The sequence below is a fragment of the Homalodisca vitripennis genome, chromosome X, assembly GCF_021130785.1.
Source record: "Homalodisca vitripennis isolate AUS2020 chromosome X, UT_GWSS_2.1, whole genome shotgun sequence".
In the NCBI taxonomy this organism is placed as follows: Eukaryota; Metazoa; Arthropoda; class Insecta; order Hemiptera; family Cicadellidae; genus Homalodisca; species Homalodisca vitripennis.
In genome coordinates, this window is record NC_060215.1 from 137,059,049 (window position 1) to 137,076,961 (window position 17,913).

At 32.9% G+C, this 17,913-nt stretch overlaps 1 protein-coding gene across 1 annotated transcript in view; it reads left to right on the forward strand.

Moving 5' to 3' along the window:
• The first annotated feature begins 9,448 nt into the window (after positions 1 to 9,448).
• The window catches only part of LOC124369889 (probable chitinase 2), a 31,501-nt gene continuing 23,036 nt past the window's right edge, over positions 9,449 to 17,913 (forward strand). The window contains exon 1 of the mRNA XM_046828031.1: positions 9,449 to 9,659. Coding sequence (XP_046683987.1) covers positions 9,581 to 9,659 — 79 coding nt within the window. The 5' untranslated portion in view covers positions 9,449 to 9,580. The remainder of the gene's footprint in view (positions 9,660 to 17,913) is intronic.

The window sequence follows — 17,913 nt, forward strand, 5'->3', positions numbered from 1 at the left end:
ACATATAGGTAGATTTTTCAAAAATTGGTTTCTGTTACATGTACATGAAAACAAATAAATTGTTTACATGTGGAGACCTAATATTTGTGATTATATTATCTGTTACAAAATAAAATATAAATCACAAAAATGATGTGAACTTTTTATCAAAGTATAAAGAAAAATGAACGTTAACGTGATCTGAAATGTTTTCTTCAATAAAACACTTACTACTTACACTATGAACATTAAAGAACAACTTTGACAACAAACTCAACAGCAAAGGTATGGTACTACAAGGATAACAACTAAAAAACAAGGACGAACTGTACGTTTTCTCAAATATGAAGATATGTGAACAAAACCAACAATAGAAGATAAACAGGTATTCCAATATCTTAGCATAGAGTCAACATAAGTTGTATTGTGTGAGAAATAAATGCATTGAATACATCGAAGATTATAATACCCTACAAATATCAAAACGTAAAGCGGTCAGCTTACAAGATACGAAAGTCAAGGAAAACTGGCAGTAGATCGCTTGCGTGTTGCTTTTCACATAAATGAGTGTGGGTGATTCTCAGAGGGCTGAAGACACATTACTCTGCAGCATATTTTCTCATGAGTTCCAAAGAGAAGGAAAATAGAAATGGATAACTAAGAAACACATATAAAGTTTTCATGGAGTGTTAACCCTAACAATATTGTAGTGTATTGTAGTTATTGAGTGTAAACTAACAATATTGCATTAGAATATTCAGCACCTTCCATCACGTCTAGATATACTTCAGTGCAATTTAGATGAAATTAAACCTGATATCATAGCACTTACGGAACATAATATGTCAGATGCTGAATTAATACTTTTAAATATACCAAACTACTTTAAATCCTCTCATTTTGCAAGATGCTTAAGCACTGGAGGTGGTGTTGTCATTCTAGTACACAGAAATTTGACTTCAAAAAGTGTCAATTTACCGGCAATCCAGTCATTACTAATTGAAAAAGAATTTGAATGTTGTGTTTCGGAGATTAAAATAGATAATTATTCATTCACACTTGCTTGTGTTTACAGGAGCCCTAAACATTGTTATGAGGACTCCTTTTTGGCTAAGTTTGAGTTATTATTGGAGATATTAAATAACAAGTATGAAAATGTAATTATAACTGGTGATCTAAATATAAATGTTCTAAATGTGGATAGTTCCATATATAAACAGTTTGTTAATATTCTTAGGGTTTATAATATGATTTACACTGTAGATTTTCCAACAAGAACTTCAAATAAGTCACAAACAGCAATAGATAACTTCATAACTAATATAAAAAAAGAGTATTTAAATACATATGGAATTATAACTCAATTGTCTGATCATGATGCACAGTTGCTGGAAATTTTTGGAATAACAAATCAAAAGAATCTGGTTTTAAGAAAATTAACTAGAAAATTCACAGCTAATAATTATAATGTGTTTTTAAGACAATTGTCTCAGTTAAACTGGTGTGAAGTTTTCCAGGCATCTGTAATTCACAAGTATGATGTTTTTTAGCAATTTGTTTTGTTACTACTTTGATGTAAACTTTCCTAAAGTATTTACCTCTAAGAAATTAATGGAAAGTAATAAATGGGCATCTGAAGAGCTGAAATGTAGGAGAAAAGAAATAGTTAAATTAGAGCATGAATTTAGAATTACTAAAAATAATAATATTAAATCAACCATTAAAAATATGAAAAAAGGGTTGAACCAGTCTATTGCCTTGCAAAAGAAGAGTTATTATGATCGTAAAATTTCTAAAGCGCCTAATAAAGTTAAAACTACTTGGAATTTAATTAATTATGAAGTCGGTAAACAGAAGCTTTCAATATCAAACATATCACTTGCAGTGGACGGTAAAATATTGACAGACCCAATCTTGGTTGCTAATATTTTTAATAATTTTTTTGTTGAAGCAGTTGATAGCTTAATACTTCCGAGCATTTCCTCCACCAACCATGAAAGCAATATTGAATTTCAGCACTCAAACCAAATTTCAACTACCTTTAAATTTAAACCAGTAAATGAAGTTGACTTAAAAAGCATAATTTCATCATTTGAAAACAAATATTCGTCAGGATTTGATGAAATTTCAATTATTGTTCTAAAGCAGTCCTGTCCACTAATATTAAAACCCTTAATACATTTGGTTAATTCTTCTTTGATATCAGGAATTTTTCCAGATAAGCTAAAAATAGCTAAAGTAATTCCTATTTTTAAAAAGGGAGATCCAAATGATCCTGCCTGTTATAGGCCAGTGTCTCTCCTCCCAGTTTTATCAAAAATATATGAAAAAGTTGTTTATAACCAATTTTTAAATTATCTGGAATCTAACAATTTCTTAAACAGTCAACAACACGGTTTTCGATCTGGACGATCTACAATTACCGCCGGTATCGAGTTTATTGATTCAATAATCAATTCAGTGGATAAGGGAGAACACGTGATTGGAGTATTTCTGGACTTGACCAGAGCATTTGACAGTGTGTCACATTGTAAATTAATAAGTACTCTTAAAATGTTGGGTGTTATGGGAAAGGAACTTGCATGGTTTAGTTCTTACCTTCAAAATAGGATGCAATACGTTGAAATAGAGCATGTTTCAAACAGTACTCGATATTGTTTTAAAAACAAATTCAATTCAAAACTAAGAACAGTAAAGCATGGAGTCCCACAAGGATCAATATTAGGTCCACTTCTTTTTCTTTGTTATATAAATCAGTTGACTTTATTGGTTGGAGAAAGCTCTGCTGTCTGTTTATATGCTGATGACACAAATGTGGTTATCTCAGGAAAAAGTGTTGAAAGTGTTGAGATGTCCGCTTTTATAGGTCTATCAATGATAAAAGACTTCTTGATAAGTAAAACCCTTTTATTAAACTCAAACAAATCAAAGTTTATCTCTTTTTCCACAAAACAAGCTCTAAACAGGGTTCAACCCAACATTTTCATTGAGGAAGAACAATTGCTAAATGCCTACAGCACAAAATTTTTAGGATTGATTATAGATAAAAACTTAAGTTGGAATGAACATGTGGACTATGTTTTAAATAAAATTTCCAGTGGTCTATATGCACTGAGACGATTGGCTAAGGTTTGCAGTGTAGAATCTCTAAAATCAATTTATTATGCTCTCATTAATTCCCACATTGCTTACGGTATAGCTATCTATGGAGCTACCACATCACATAATTTATACAAAATTCTAGTTAAACAAAAGCACGCTATTAGAATTATAAAGAGATTAAAGAGGAGAGATTCAGTTAAGCATATTTTTAGGGAACTCCAAATATTTACTGTCTACAATCTATACATATTTGAAACTATAAATTACGTTGTTCATTTCTGCAATCTTGCTTTAACAGAAAGAAAACATCAATATAATACACGGTTCAATATATCTAATGATTCTCATCACTTGGAATTTTATAAAAAGAAAACCTCGTACATGGGGAAAAAGTTTCTAAATCATTTACCAATTGAGTTGAAAACTAACTACAACACAAATCATTTCAAAACTAAACTTAAAGAATATCTACTAAATAGACCTATATATTCATTCCAAGAATTTTTTGAAAGGGCTAATTGACTGGTTTAGCTCAACATGTCTATATGTATTTACATGTATATGTGTCTGTGTATATGTATTTATGTATGTATGTGTCTGTTTATATGTATAAGATAATTATTTATTACCATAACTTATAATGAATGAATGTTTATTCTAGCAACTGTGCATGAAATACACTTAAAAATTATAATAGTAATCCTAGTACTAATGCTTATGTTAGTTAATATTTTATAAGTTGATGTTAGATAATTTTTTTATTAACTATGATTGACGCTATTCATTGTACAATCTGTGCATTTGTTTTATGAATAAAGAATTTCTGAATCTGAACCCTCTGTGCTGAAATGCCTCATTTGTAAGCCAGTATTAAGTTGGTGGTTGCAGACCATCAGTAGATTAATAATCTCAGCCATAATTAGACAGTCAAGTAAAGTCTACATGGAGTACTAAACGGTTTTATGTGATGCCTTGTCATACTATCCAATGCTCAGCAATAACTTGGCACTTGTATAGCGTTGGTAGATTATTAGTACGAGTTTGTATGAAAAAATAACTAGACTACTGCAATAACAAACACGAAACCCTGCAGGGATCACTTCTGGCAGGTTTATACCTTACAGTTGAACCTACCACTGGGCACAGCAAAAACCGATGTGTCACTTAAATCTGGACAACCTTATGAATGTCCAGGAGCGGCACATCACTAACCACAAATGTTGAGATTCTGGGGTGCAAGGGCAAGGTTGGTTGATAGGTCTAATCTACTGAAATGACTGTTGGAGTTTGGTGGGGTTTGTTCCCTAACTATCAGAGGTTCTTGCTAGCCTCAACAAGGGTGTGCCACCCTTTGCCTGCTTTGACTGGAAAGGTTGGTTTAGAGCTAACCTTACCCATCCTGAATATCCTGTCACTCCGGAATCAGCGCTAAGGTTCTTATAGGACCAAGTGTAATTTATAAGCTTCTTGTATTTAAGAGAAAAAAGACTCAAAAACCATGTACATTCTTTATTGAAATTCTGTCATAAACTTTCAAAGTACTCCTAATGATGCTACACCACGATTTAAACACCCTGCCCACCTTTCAACACACTCACTAAAGCCCTTCTTTCAAAGTCTGTTTACTACACCCGAAAGAGCATGGTTTAACTCACTGTCTGATTGAAAAAGGTGACCCTAAACTCCTTTTTCACCTGTGGGTAGAGATAAAAATCACAGGATGCCAGATCTGGTGGATGCTGCATGATGTCAATGCCCTCATACTTTATGGTGTCTTGTGTAACATTCCCTTAATGAGAAAAGGCATTATTCTGATGCAGAATCCATCAAACTTACTTCAACTGATCCATGTGAAATACATATCATATCAACAAACTTTCGTATCGTCAATTAGCGATCTTTCCAGATCATGACATCAATAATATTGATGTTTAACTTGGTTTTAAATGATGATGGCCTGCCTAGACGTGATACATCTTCAAGGCTTTCTCCTTGATCCATAAAATTTCTGTGACAATAAAAAACACATGTCCGGGATAATCATTTCATGGGTGTGGAAGGCAATTGAAAAAAACACATTGCTTCATTTTGTTGTAGCTTTAAATCCTAGCTGAGAATGTGGAACACATCCTTTCACAATGGCTCCCTCTTTTCGAGTGAATACTTCCAAGCACAGTGTGAATGAAGGTCAGACCTTTAAAGAACAACTCCCAATTATCAGAGCACTCGTATTTTAACAGAATGAAGCCACTCCTGTTGTTTCTATAAACCCTTATATCAGCCGTAGCATTCTTGGTTACCGAGCACCACAAAAACTACTGTAAAACCTTTGGTAACGAATGTATTGTGTAGAAAAAGTAAAACGTGCGAGGAGCATTAAACAGGCCTTTGTGAATGCAATACTCCTCTATAACTAGTGCCAAGTTGACACAGATTAATAATGTCACCTTCAGCAGAAAAAACAGACAAATTCAAGATCTTTATTGGTCTTTAAACACATTCAACAGTGCAATAGACTTTGTCAAGTTACTAAAATATTGTAAACTAAAACTAAAACAAACAATTCAGATTCTACCTACTCAATCCAGCCTACCAGTAAATATATAGATCTATATAATTAATAACAACAATAACCAAACAACTAACAGATATAGATATGTTACTTAGATTTGTTAATTTATATAGATAAATTAACAATAATAAATAAATAACTACACCAAAAACCACCACCACCACCACCATGGTATTTTATCCATGTTACATATTTAACATGGATAAAATTGTTAATACATTGAGGGACAAAATTTAAAAAATTAATGTTGTGGTATCACAATTTAATAATTTATCAACACAATAAAATATATTAACTTTTAACCAGCACTTCCAAACTGTTTTAAATTTGACTAAAGATACAGATCTAGCAATTAATGGTAACTTATTTAACAATTTAATTTTTCATAAAAAGATTACTGCATTTTGTTTTGGTTAATTTAACTGGTAAGAGTTGTAACAAATGCTTTGTTCTAGTAGGATAATCATGAATATCCTGTCTAGTTGTAAAATTTTCAAATTGTTCCTTTACACTTATAAGAATATGTACATATTAGGAACAGTGATTATTTTTAGTTCTCTAAAAATTGGAAAAGAGGTCTCTTTTTGAAACATTTTTCATAACACGTAATGCATTTTTTTGCCATTTCAATAGTCAAATCTGCGACTTGATTAAGGCTTTAATCAGGGAAAAGGTGGTTACCACCTCCCTATATGGGACAAACGTCAGTGCAAGGACAAGAAGATCCAACACGTTCATAATAGTCTCCTGTCTCCTCTTATGTTGAATCTGCAGTTTTAAAAAAGTGTTTGCAAGTAGTAGAGTATTTAGAGAAATACAGGTATTTGAAAAAGAATCTGTGTTACATAATGAAATGTATTTGAATATCTTTAATATTTAATTTAATAACAGTTTAATATGGTTTCCTTTTAAATACACAAACTCTTTAAAACGAGTAAAAAACACCATGTGAACTGATCTCTACTAGCTTTATTTTACCATACAGTACAAAATGTTTTCCTGATACTAGATACACAGTACGCAAACTCCATCCTCTTCTTAAACACTGATACTAGGTCACTAAATTTCAAATGACAAAAATTTACCAAAAAATTAAAAAATATATTTATTTTTAAAAATTCACCTTTACTGCTTCTGGGTGTCAAAATCATGTATAATAAGTTCACATAATATTTGCGTTTTCCTAAGCCTTAAAATGTATTCATCTGTTTTATTTATCTTGTGGAAAAAAACAAAACCTGTCTGTTAATCTATATTTTATGTTAGTTGAAATTGTTTTAAAGCCTGTATTTCTTTTAATGAAATGTGATATGTAAGTTTTAAAACAGCCAGCATTTTAACATTAGTTTAAATACATTTTAAATTTTGAGTCCAAGTTAGGTTTACACTTATCATTTAAAATTAATAACCTTACTCAAAAGCTATGTACATGTGATATTACAATCAAATTTTTGAAGCTTTTTATAACTGTAAAAAAATGGGAAATAACAGTTTTCAAATTATTTTTAGTATAAGAAAACTAAATTAATACAAGTTAAAAATTAAATGGTAAGTTGTTCTATGAAATTATGTAAAAACAACACACACAATTTGTGTAGAAACTTCTTTTGGTGTCGATTGTTTGATGAAAGAGTCTTTTGAAAATAATTTGTTCTTCTTACAAAAAACACATGTTCAAGTAAAAAAAAACAAGAACATTAGTTAATAAATAATGCAAAAATATGGCACTACTATTCTTTCTTTATATACTGAACACTGTATTTCAATGTTTTAGTATGTACAGTTTTTAAGTAATAAGTTCAAATACATCAAAATTATCAAAAGATCCTATATAGATATTTACTAACTATATCCGCATGACAAATCTGTAAGCTTTGATGGTCAATACCAGCTCATACACAAACATTTATGTTTGGACATTTTCCAAAAATACTTTTTTGGGCTAGGGGCTAACTCAGGAATTTATTTCAGGTGGGTATAATTAGGAAGAGGTGTTAAGAGAGGATGTATACTGTTATGAAATTCTTTAATGAAATGAAATTCTTTATTAGCCCAAGAGAACATGTTACAATGTCATAAGACTCGACAAATAGATAAGAAACCTAATGCTAATATAAATTAATTTAATCTTACAACTATACTAAATTTTCAAAATAATTTTAACTATGGCACATGATGGAGTCAATATGTACGCTGTTATCAAGTTCCTGGTGAATCCGACCTAAAATCATAAAATGTATATATTTAATTTAACAGCAAAATTCTTTAATGACTCTTTTGAAAGAATATAATGTTGGAATCTCATTCCACCCTATTGGCAATTTATTGAAAAAATATTGGCTGTTATAAGAAAATGATTTTTTTAAACTGGGTAGTTTTGTGTACAGAACAGGCTGCATCTCCCTGGTCCAAGGCAGTCAGTTAAACTGATGATCTGAGTTTGATAACTGGGACTGGAAGCCAAATTGATTTTTCATTTATTATTGAGAATGATTTCAGAAAGTATTGAAGGCGTGACTTAACAATGGTTTCTAATAGTTTTCAAAACACTGAAAGACAGAAATAGGTCTGTAATTTTCTGCAATTTTATCGGAATCATTGTTTTAAAATATTGGAGTTACTCTGACCACCTTGAGACATTCAGGGAAGACACCCTCATTAAGAACAACATTGTTAAGAACAAAAAAAAAAATAAAAATAAAGCAATACACCGGATGTTCCAAATTTTATGCACACTGAGATCTGGCAAACTATAAGAGATACAGCAAAGATGAAATGGACAAAGTTGTGCGCAATATCAAGACCAACAAATCAATGTGGTTAAGTTAATTATTGGTTATGTCATTCACTTTCTGCACTCAAAAAACGTTTTTTTGGTGAATGTTTGACTGGTTTTATGAATTATTTCACGAAACAAATGAGGAAAGTATAATATAATATGATGTTTTTTAAATCAGTAAAATTAACTTTCTTTAATTAATAAAAGAACATTAAGAATGGATCATTGCATTAAAAAATTGACTCGAACCCTAGACCTCCTGCTTGCTGGTCTTAAATAAATTTTTCATTGCAATATTTGAAAACTAGATTAAATTTCGTATAGATTGCATGTAAAAAGTTCAATTATAAGTACTAATAAGAGAGCTGTGACAGTTTGAAAATGTTGGCCAAAACAGTTTCTTGAGCGCAATGAGTGAGTTACAAAACTAGTAATTAACTTAACCACATTGACTTGTTGGTCTTGTAATTATTGCACAACTTTCTCAATTTAACCTGTGCTGTATCTCTTTTAGCTTTCAAGATCACGTCAGTGTGGATAAAATTTGGAATACCCAGTATATTGGATATAATAAACAGTATGCATATGTGGGTTAACATATTGTTCGAATTTAGAATTGTTTTAGTTGTATCTGAATAGAAATACTCATAAGTTAAAATGGAATTTCCTATCCCCACTTCCCTTTTTCGGAAGTGTTAAAAACGTGTTTTCACTGAAGAAAAGCTAATTCAGTAGTTTACCTTGAAATGCTCTCTACACCGTGTTTAGTTTAACTACATTAACCAGCTCTCTCTTGGAATACGCATACTAATGATATCGCTTCTTTGGATCTGAGACAAGTTGTTGTCTGCAAATGTCATTACAATTTATAAGTGTGAAGTCGTGCGATCGCGGTATATACTGTACAGTGCGTGGGAGTGCGCGGAACCGAAGGCAAGGCGGCAGACAGGTAAGTAACCTTCGACCTTCAGCTCTCGGCCTGGAACTGGAGTGGACTGAAACTGTGACTGGAGATGTGGAGAGGGAAGAACCGCCAGTCGGTTCCAGTTGCAGTTCAGCGACGGTCGTGACGGCGAAGGCTCAAGGCCTTGGTGTAACGGGAACGGTTCGGTGTATACTGTGCAGTCACCTTTCGCTCACAAGTAGCTATGGCTCGATCCTGTCTTCTCGCTCTGGTCTTGTACGTCTTGTGTCATCAGATTACATCTCTATCCGTCATCAATATAGGTTTGTCAATAGACGATTATGTTTAGCAGTGGCTTGTTTTGTAATGCCCAGTCAGCAGTTGTAAAGTTCAACTTTCACCAACCAGTAGTACGGTAATCCCACCATAACTTGATTACACCTAACATGATCTTATTATAAGTTAGATCCGTTATTCTATTTTGTTTTAGACTTAAGAACGTGGAAGTAAGGTTATTATTTAGTTATAATTGTGGTATTCCAGTAGGTTTTCTTGTTTTGCAGCGGAATGCTGTCGTTAAGTAGCGTAGGTAGGTTTAAATTCCGGGGGGGGAGTGGTGTGAGGGGGGGTCTTGGGATATAAAACCCATAACCGCGATATCTGAGGGGGTGTTTAACTAGGACTCTCCATCAAAACACTAACAAAATTAGATTTTATAGCTCAAGCTTTAAATCTTAAAATTCTGTCTCTATTTGAGCAAAACATTTCAAAAGTATAACTTAGAACAAAATAATGCTTGTTTTTTATTCACTTTAGACGTAATAACTCAATGCTCATTGGCACAGAGAAATATACTGTCATTAATTACATAAATAGTATTCATTTTCTTGGGTTCGATTATGTTTTTAAGATTGACATAATTATTAGAAACAGTTAAATATGTAGATTACTGGATACTAATAGCAATGACATTACTTACGCATAATACTAATAGTTATAATTAAATACAAGATCATAGTCCCAGCGATCTTTATGAATTATCGTTTTTATACTTCCTTTAGTAAAATCAGCAAAATTGTGAGTCCAAACACACCTGTGAAGGCGCAGACATGTCCAGTTTCCCAAGCGGTTTGACAGGGACCTCAAACTAATTACAATCAAAAAGAAAAATCTTTACAAACAATACAAGTCGTAGTTTAACGTATATATCATTGTGAGAGGCTTAAAAGATTTCGTCGTGAGTGTAATGATTAGTTTTCATGTGTCACGCTGATTACGTAAGAAATATTTAAAGATCACCGCACATAACATAATGACCTTTTGGTCATGCATAAATAGCCGGGAAGATACACTTGCATTCCCTCTAAGAATGATACATTGAATGAATGAATCTTTATTCCAGCAACTGTACATGAAATACACTTAAAAAGTACAACAGTAATGCACTAAACAGAATTATTTTGAAAACAATATTTTTACTAGTTATCTAGCTAAGATATAAATGATATAATTAATTAATAAGGAATAAAGCCATTGGAAGCATTTCGTGGTTCTTTTCTCATTTTTCTTCTTTCTACACGTGTTTCAACCATTACTGTGCCTAACTCCGATTTTGGATTGACTAATTCTATTTAAACCTGTTTTATGTCCCTGCTGACAGTTCAGCAGGGACCTTCGAGGTTCTGCATCTGCAGAAGGGACCTGCATTCGTGCTTTGATACTGTCTTCATACTTGCACCACATCTTGCAGATGCTTTTTAGCGCGTTGCTGCATGTAGGTGTCTCCTGTATGTTATCCTCAGGCAGAGTTTCATTGTTTCCAGTTACAGGTGAGGTGACTAACTAATATTACTCTATTTCCCAACATTTATCTGTCCAATCATTCCTAATATAAATCCATGTTTGAAGAAGCCACGAACATTCGCTTTTGTAGAATTCTCACTACATGTTTCGGGACGAAAGTCCCACCATGTCCCGAAACATATAGTGAGAATTCTTCAGAAGCGAATTTCGGAACTGTTGACAAGGTAAATTACCAGTAATTCCTACACTATTCAAAGGCATGTGTGCAAATCTGTAATTCCATTTCAGTCACTGAACTGTTGTTAAGAAACGTGGTTGATGCGTTGTTGCTTTACCATAACAATCCTCTTCATTTCCATAATAAAAGCCTTTGTTGATGCTCACCAGGCAGACTTTGTATGCCTTGATTATTCCAAGGCATTTGATAAGGTCACCTACCGCATCTTACTGCCTAAACTGTGTGGTTACGACATACTCGGTTCCTTCTTCAGGTGGTTAGTAACCTGTGAGGTGGTTGAACATAGTATTTATCGTAAGGGGCGATGGGTCACCTCCTCCTATTTCTGTGTTCTTCCTGAGATCTCTTTATTATCCAATGATGATATCAAGGTGTTTTCCTGTACACACTGACCGCAATCAGACTGAATTGTAGTCTTCACTGAAAACATGATTAGATACTGTTGGAAAGTTAATGATAAAGTACATGATCAAGCTCCAGTTCCCTCTCATGGAAAGATTCGTTGACCTTGCGTTCTTGTACAAAATTATTAATGGAACAATAGACCTCCCATTATCGGTACTAACATCGTCTTTCTAAGAAATACAAGGTCAAAGACTATCTTTGGGTGAAAACTATGATTACCCAATATTCCTTCAATGTCAACATCCTGAGGCTTCTGACGAACTCGTAGTGATGTAACTCCGCAAATGAACTGTTTTTCAACATCCTCGCTTTCGTTTATGAGAGCAGTTTCTTGGGTTATCGTAAACATCCAACAATTGTATTTTTAGCCTCATGAGCTTAATCACCCTGTGTTTCGATCTGCCATTACTGTTTCTTTTCTTCAAATGCATGCTTTCCGTATTATTTATCATTCATTAACCTATTAATAATTATCACAGTTTTTGCTGAATTTTTACTAGGCCTATTATTGTTCTACTTGCTGTTATATTCTACCGTTGTTATAACTAAATATTCTCGCTTTGTAATGCTTTGCTGTCCTTATCATCATCTTGTTATCATCCTTACATTCGTTTTATGTATGTGTTTTCTTATTTAACATTAGGTATGCGATTTTTATCTTATGTTAAATTTATATTTTCTTTGCTATTTGTATTTTAGTTAAGCTGCAGCAAGGGTTATTATGGTCGTCCTATTATGTACTATAATATAGCTTTACTATAAAACTTATTTTATAATCTTCTTCTTGCTATTCAGTCATTTATTCAGATTTTAATATTTGTGTACGATGTTTTTAAAATTCTATATTAACAAACTTACCTTCACATTTTAAAGTTAAAGAATTTGTCACCAATTTTATAGTCTGTTGCACTTATACATACATTCATACATTATTATTATATGAGATGACCCTTACTGACAAGCTATGATAAAAAAACTAAAAGCTGTAACATGTTTTGTACTTATTATACCTTACTTTAGCCTCGGAAATGCTTACTGACACATTACCCCGTCATGTATTCTAAAATAATCTTGTAACGTAGCTACAAATGTGTCAATTTTAAAAGGCATCAGGGTTTTCTAAAAAAAGTGTCAATCCGTGAGGTGGCATTGTCGTTAAAATCCACTCAAACAAACAGAAAACACAGATAAAAACAACACATTAAAACGTTTACACCATAACCTATTAGATTAGTAAAAACCGCATAACGTTATCGATCACGGAAGCGGCCAGCAGTCGACTGGACAAAACAAAACAAGTTCCGTGTGCTATCTACAGCTGATTGTGTGTCATTTGGCTTCTATGTAGTTACCGCATTTTCTATGTCACCGTGTGTATAGTTAAAGAACTGTTAGTATCTTACCCCCATCAAAATAATATTTTATCCGAGTGTCAGTATGGGTTTAGAAGCGATAAGAAATTAAACGATATGTTATTTGTCATGAATAAAGAAATTAACTGCTTAAATGGAAAACGTACAATGCTAGTTTTGTTTTTTTAATAAATAACAACCATTCAATTCGGTTAGAGTGGTAAATTAATTACCAAACTTGAAGCTATCGGAGTCTGCGGGTACCCTTCGATAGTTGTCTAGTTACGTCCGTGACTGTCCGCGGAACTGGTAGTGCCATTATCGGTGAATTACGGTGCCGTTCAAGGCATTAACTCTTGGACCGATTCTGTTTTTAATTTACATCAATTATATTTCAAAAATAAACCCAAATAGAAAATTATTTTCATTTGCAGTTGCTTTAGGCTAATTTTTTTAAAAGTCAACTGCCGTCTGCCAATAATTCTGGTTTGATATGCAAAGGAAAACCTTAAGCGCCCTTACATCACTACAAAATTGTTTTATAAAAAAACTTTGACGCTTAATACGTTATATATAAAACAAAACGTTTGCCAACATCCCATCGTTTTATTATTAAGAAAAACTAACAATTCACAGCTACGGCAATTACCTTAAAATTGTGTTTGCGAAAATATAGAATACACTACAACCTACAAGTATCTTGGATTAATTTTTGATCAGAGAATGACCAGGAAGTATCATATAGAATATTTAAAATAATGGAGACCACAAAAAGATTCTATAATACTATATAGAACACTTTAATAACTAAATTACGACGTTTTGTTTTTGAATTTAGACGGATTAGTGAAGTTTTGTATGAAGAGAGGTAAAACTGGCTTACTGTGCTTATATCCAGATCTTGCTTTCGTTTAGAAATATTAATTGGAGTAGAGCTACTATAAAAATTTCTCATCCCCTGCTTTTATGTCAAAAACATTGGTTGAAAACTGGTTTTCTAAATGGTATACACTACCCTACTGACGCTCTATTCCAAGAAGCCTTAGTCCTTACAGTCGTTAGCTTTACATTAAATCTCTCTTAATTTAAATTTTCAGAAATCTTTTCTCAATTTATTCGCTTCTTTCCCATTGTTACAGTACTCTCACATAAATATAGCCACACTCCAATTACAAAGATCGTTTTCCACGACCAACTCCTTTTACCCGTCAAATATATGGTTCATGAATATTTCCCGGTATTGAAATACTTGAAATTTATTCAATACACAATCCTTAACAGCTTTTAAAAGCCAACCACCGAGCGGTTATTTCAATGAGGCATTTCTGAGGCTAAGCCGTTATCGGTACCGGGTGCAGGGGTCACGACACTTGACCTTGACCTGTTTTACTGTACCTGTTCTCTTCTGCTCCTATTACCTCTTTTTTAAGTTCAGTATATTTTCATGCTGCCATAAAAGGTATTTGCGAAAATATTAAACCCGTAAAATTCAAAAGACAATATACTCAATTTTTAACAATTTTCTCTTTTTTAATTGGTCAGTGGTTGGAACAATTCAGCCTTCGCACAGACAGACTACCCAATATAGGATTTTCTATGTACAAAAGTCATGGTTAATTAACTTTATTTTATTTATATACTTTATAACGATGCTCTCAGTTTGAGTTTGTAGTTTGTATTTGTAATTTGTTAAATAAATTCAATTCAATTCACATTTGTGCTAGAGGATAGCGTAATATAAACATTTAAATAAAATAATACTTGAGGTTTTCATTGAGGACATCGTTACTTAGGTCATAATTTTGAAATGCTGTGTTTAATGAAGACGTGGGTTTGATCGTTATTAGTGAAGGCCAAAACAATACCGTGTCTCTTTAACTCTTTTTTCAAACAATTTTCGATTCTGTCGTTGTATTCTAAACGAATGTATTTTACCTTCTAATCACCAATGTAATTTAGAATGGGTAACTTATGGGTTCTCATTTTCATGATAAAATATATTATTTTGTCAATCATGCTCGTCTTTAAACCGTTGGACGCAGTTATGTATTTAAATGTAGATGTCCTTTGTTATAGTTATCAGAGCTGACAGGGACATTTAACAAGCTGTGCGCCTTAATACCATAAGCAGCGATTTTATGTGAATGGTTTGATCAGATGTAATAGGTTTTTTGATAAATGCTGTGTTCAAGCGAACTATTGTATTTACCCACTACGGTCAAAGACATATAGTTTGTAGGCACGTTGTATTGTTAGCTTACACTTAAACTTAGTTGAGATGCTATTCAAATATTTGACTAACAGTACAAGTTGCCTTACATTCCCGTTGACAGAACAAGGTGTGCTCAACGTACCTTTGATGAAGGGAAAATGTTGTATTGCACCTATTGTTAAGAGAAAAATGTACGGTATACATTAGATATAACCAAATGGTTAGACAATATATTTTTTAGATATATAGCTATTCATGTCGAAGGTGGTCCCTCAATCAAGGCGTCATCAACATGATAGTAAAACAGTCAATTGGAAAAAATTCAAAATAAAACTTGTCTCAATAGTGTTAAAAGCTATAGTGTTATGATTGGCTTTAGGTAACAATTTTATATCAGTTATCCGATTGCACTTTACATTTTTACAATTCCAAAAATATCGGCAACTCTATATCTCTGTATAGGTTAACAATATCAAAAGAGGCAAGGATTTGGTGGGATTTCATTTCCAAAGCTTTTTATTGTTTATTGAATAATATAAATGCTTTATTCTGAACTATGTTAGCCCTCAGAAACTTCTATAATTGTTTGGTCAGCTTATATGAAGAGGCTCAATATAGTTGAGAATTGTCTCAGCATGTACGATTTTAAGGATGGTCTGGATATCCATATACGTAAAAACGTAATACATTGGAGGAGTTTGAAATTGATGAAGCATTTTAAAAATGATGACCTGAGGAACGGTGTTCTCAATGAAAAGGTGGAGTTTAATTTTATCCCAACTTACTTGACGCTTTCCTCCAGCAGAAATTGTAACCACCTGACCTGACCCAAAAGTAGATGTAGACAGCTTATCAGTAGATTAGCTATCAGTAGATAGTACACAGAATGGAAGAAGGATCAGTCCTCTCCTATCCAGTGTACCTGTATCATGTATGGCTCTCCCACTACCACAGCTGTCTGCTTATCAGCTTTGTTGCCTGGTCACCTGAACTGACCAGCGCTCTGGTATTTTTGTTTACTAATAGATTTAAAAACAACTAAAACACCATTTAAATGTTCAGGTATGCAAATTTTATGTTTATACCACAAAGCTATTTGTTACTTTTGTTTATTGTTTGACCTATTCATTTCACGGTATTTAAAAACTATTAATCTAGAAAATTGCTTTTTATTATTAAATAATTTGTGAGTAAACACATACCAGAGTGTAAGTTTCCGTTTTTGAATACGTTTTTATAAAGTTTGTTTAGTGTTCTTAAGGACTAAAAACAAAACACCTAGAAGTTACATGTGAAATACAAGTATAATATATAAAAGTTACCTATAAATAGTAACATATGGTGAGTTACATTTAAAATGAGATAAAAAGTATTCACAAGTAGTAAATATGAATTACATGTACAAACTGTAACATATAAAAAGAACACATAGCAAATACAATTTTCTGGTATATCATTCTTTATTTATTCGGACAAATCAATTTTATGATTGCTATTTAAATCAGGATCATCCTAGTCCAGTTCATAATTAGTTGATCGTTCTCCACTACTTGATGCTGGTATGTCTGTTTCCGATCATATCCCACTATCTTCCACATCACCTTCCGAAATATTTTCAGAAAATCAAGTCGAATCTATTCTATTGTTCAGAATCGAATGTAAAAACGTTTTCAATATCACCACTCATATTCACAATAATTATATTTACACAATGTTCACGCAATAATTGGTAAACGGACTGTAGGTCCACGTCATAAAACTGCCGGAAGCATTTCTTACCTACTTCTTAAGGGGTGGACAGTGGGTCCACGGTCCCGGCCTGGGACCCACTGTCCGACTCACGGGTTTCTTTTGAAGAGGGGTTGATAAGGGATCGTCGTACTCACACTGCAGCACTTGAATGGATGTTTCGAGATCTAAACTCTATATCTGCTAAATAATTTTCAGTACACTACATAAGACAGCTGCAAAAAGAACGAAACGAAATTATATACATAAAATAAAGTCAGGTTAGTTACGCCATTTCTAACTTAAGAATGTCTGTAACGATTATAGTGTCTACTGGTATATACAGTATTATACAAACGATGGTCCAATATAAGGAATAACTAATACAAACTTACTGTAGATGTTTATGGTTCATTAGGACAATGCCAAATTAATCAGAAAGTAATATAATGCTATATGGAATTCGATATATTATGCTAGATATAATCCCTATTAGTAATCCACTTCATATGCGATAGCTTGAGTAAACTGTTAATATTTGCTGCTTTAGCAGTACGCTGTGCGAATATAGTGGAAGCATCACTGACCAAAATAAAGAATAAGTGCAGGTAGAAAAACTAATGCACGGCCAGGTCAGTTTTGAAAAGTAGGACAGTTAGTCCACAGGTGTCGGCGTGGACTAACTGTCCTACCCTGCAGAAAAGTGACGTCAGCCACCCTCGTCAAACTAGGCGTGGACCTACAGTCCTACAATCGCAATAATTAGACCATACACTAATGCTAAGCGCACTTCTCGTTGTCGTTAAGCCACTCTGGCGCAATGAGTCATCCTTGTTTAA